Raw genomic sequence first — 1,449 nt, forward strand, 5'->3', positions numbered from 1 at the left:
GGTTGTCTGCCAGAAGCTGTCATACATTGACTTTTTATCCAGTTTGAAGCCACATTTTTACCATCCACTGTTTAGATCTTGGTGCTTTTTAACTCTATATACTCCCATGATCCCACACTACTTCATGTCATTAATCTTTGTCTTTTGTTATTGTTTTGACGTGAGAGACCTCGTAGTAGCAGAAATGACATACTGTATGTTTAAGAATGAAGTGTGAATAAGTTGCCTGTACTGAATACATAATAAAGCAAAATAAAAAGTCATTTCAAATATAAAATCATATGTAATCAGTCTGCACTGCTTTCACTGAAGACACTAAGTGGGTGTCTGTTTTTGAAAATCTGGTCTCACGTTACGAGTGTAACCCTGTGTGTGTTTCCAGATGTGTCGGGGGAAAGCAGTCAGAGTGGAGCCCAGTTCCAGGGTCGTCCCAGTGAGGTCTGGTCCCAGTGGCAGAACCAGCATCACTCCCAGCAGGCCGGAGAACAGCACACACACCCCAACCCCAGCCAGACAGAAGTCTTCCAGGTAACACACACACACTGAGACACACTCCTGCAGTGTGTGAGAGTGTCTTCCAGCTGCTGGCTGCCGACCAGTGTACACAGATATGTAATATGTCTGATATTGTCTCTGCAGGACATGTTACCCATGGCTGGAGATCCCACCCAGGGAACGGCCAACTACAACATCGAGGACTTCGCTGATCTCGGCATGTTCCCACCCTTCTCTGAGTAAAACCCCCCTCTCTCTCTCCAGCACTCTCCCTCTCAGAACTGGACTGATGTTTGCATTCATCTCTCATGTTGTCTCATTTTTTCTTTATTGCTGGATCACCATCACGCAGCTGATGCGCAGCACGGTGAATGTCTGGGTGCACTCGTCATTCGCACACACACAAACACACCGTCCACTAATGTTTGGGCTCCAAGGCCTGCAGTCTGTATCTGTGAACATACACATACCTCATCTCTGCAAAGAGGAACCCTGCTGTCAGAAGGGGGAACATCAGATCAACCTGTATGAGCATTTTGTCTGTCCCCACACTGATGGACATTGTCTCAAGACTGTGACTTCCAGCTCACTGAAACTGCGGAGCTCTCTGCAGTCAGCATAACCAGAGGAGGAGGGTCAGGTGATTATAGCTGTATTTGTCAGTGTCCAAGATTTTATACCCTTCCCCCTTTCAAATTTGTCAAAATATCTCCATCATCATGACGTAACTCAGCAGCAGTTCATGTCTAGAAGCGTCCACACAGACGACCAAACTTCTAGGGTGGGATAATTACCCCATTCACACACACACATTCATACACTGATGGCAGTGGCTGCCATGCAAGGTGCCAACTGCTCACCAGAACTGAATTCATACACAGATACACAACAACGCACAGCATCGGGAACAATTTGGGGTTCAGTATCTTGCTCTCAAGGACACTTCGACATGCA

The 1,449-nt window shown here is 46.5% G+C and overlaps 1 protein-coding gene across 2 annotated transcripts in view; it reads left to right on the top strand.

The window, feature by feature from the left end:
- arnt2 (aryl-hydrocarbon receptor nuclear translocator 2) overlaps window positions 1-1,412 on the top strand; it is a gene marked incomplete in the record, with an annotated part of 69,084 nt that extends 67,672 nt beyond the window's left edge. For both annotated transcript variants that reach the window (XM_035651728.1, XM_035651729.1), the window contains 2 exon segments: window positions 383-528; window positions 640-1,412. In XM_035651728.1, the coding sequence (XP_035507621.1) occupies window positions 383-528; window positions 640-738 (245 nt within the window).
- Between the last annotated feature and the right edge of the window lie 37 nt (window positions 1,413-1,449).

The sequence above is a fragment of the Morone saxatilis genome, unplaced genomic scaffold, assembly GCF_004916995.1.
Source record: "Morone saxatilis isolate NCDOM2014 unplaced genomic scaffold, NCSU_SB_2.0 Contig11, whole genome shotgun sequence".
NCBI lineage: Eukaryota > Metazoa > Chordata > Actinopteri > Moronidae > Morone > Morone saxatilis.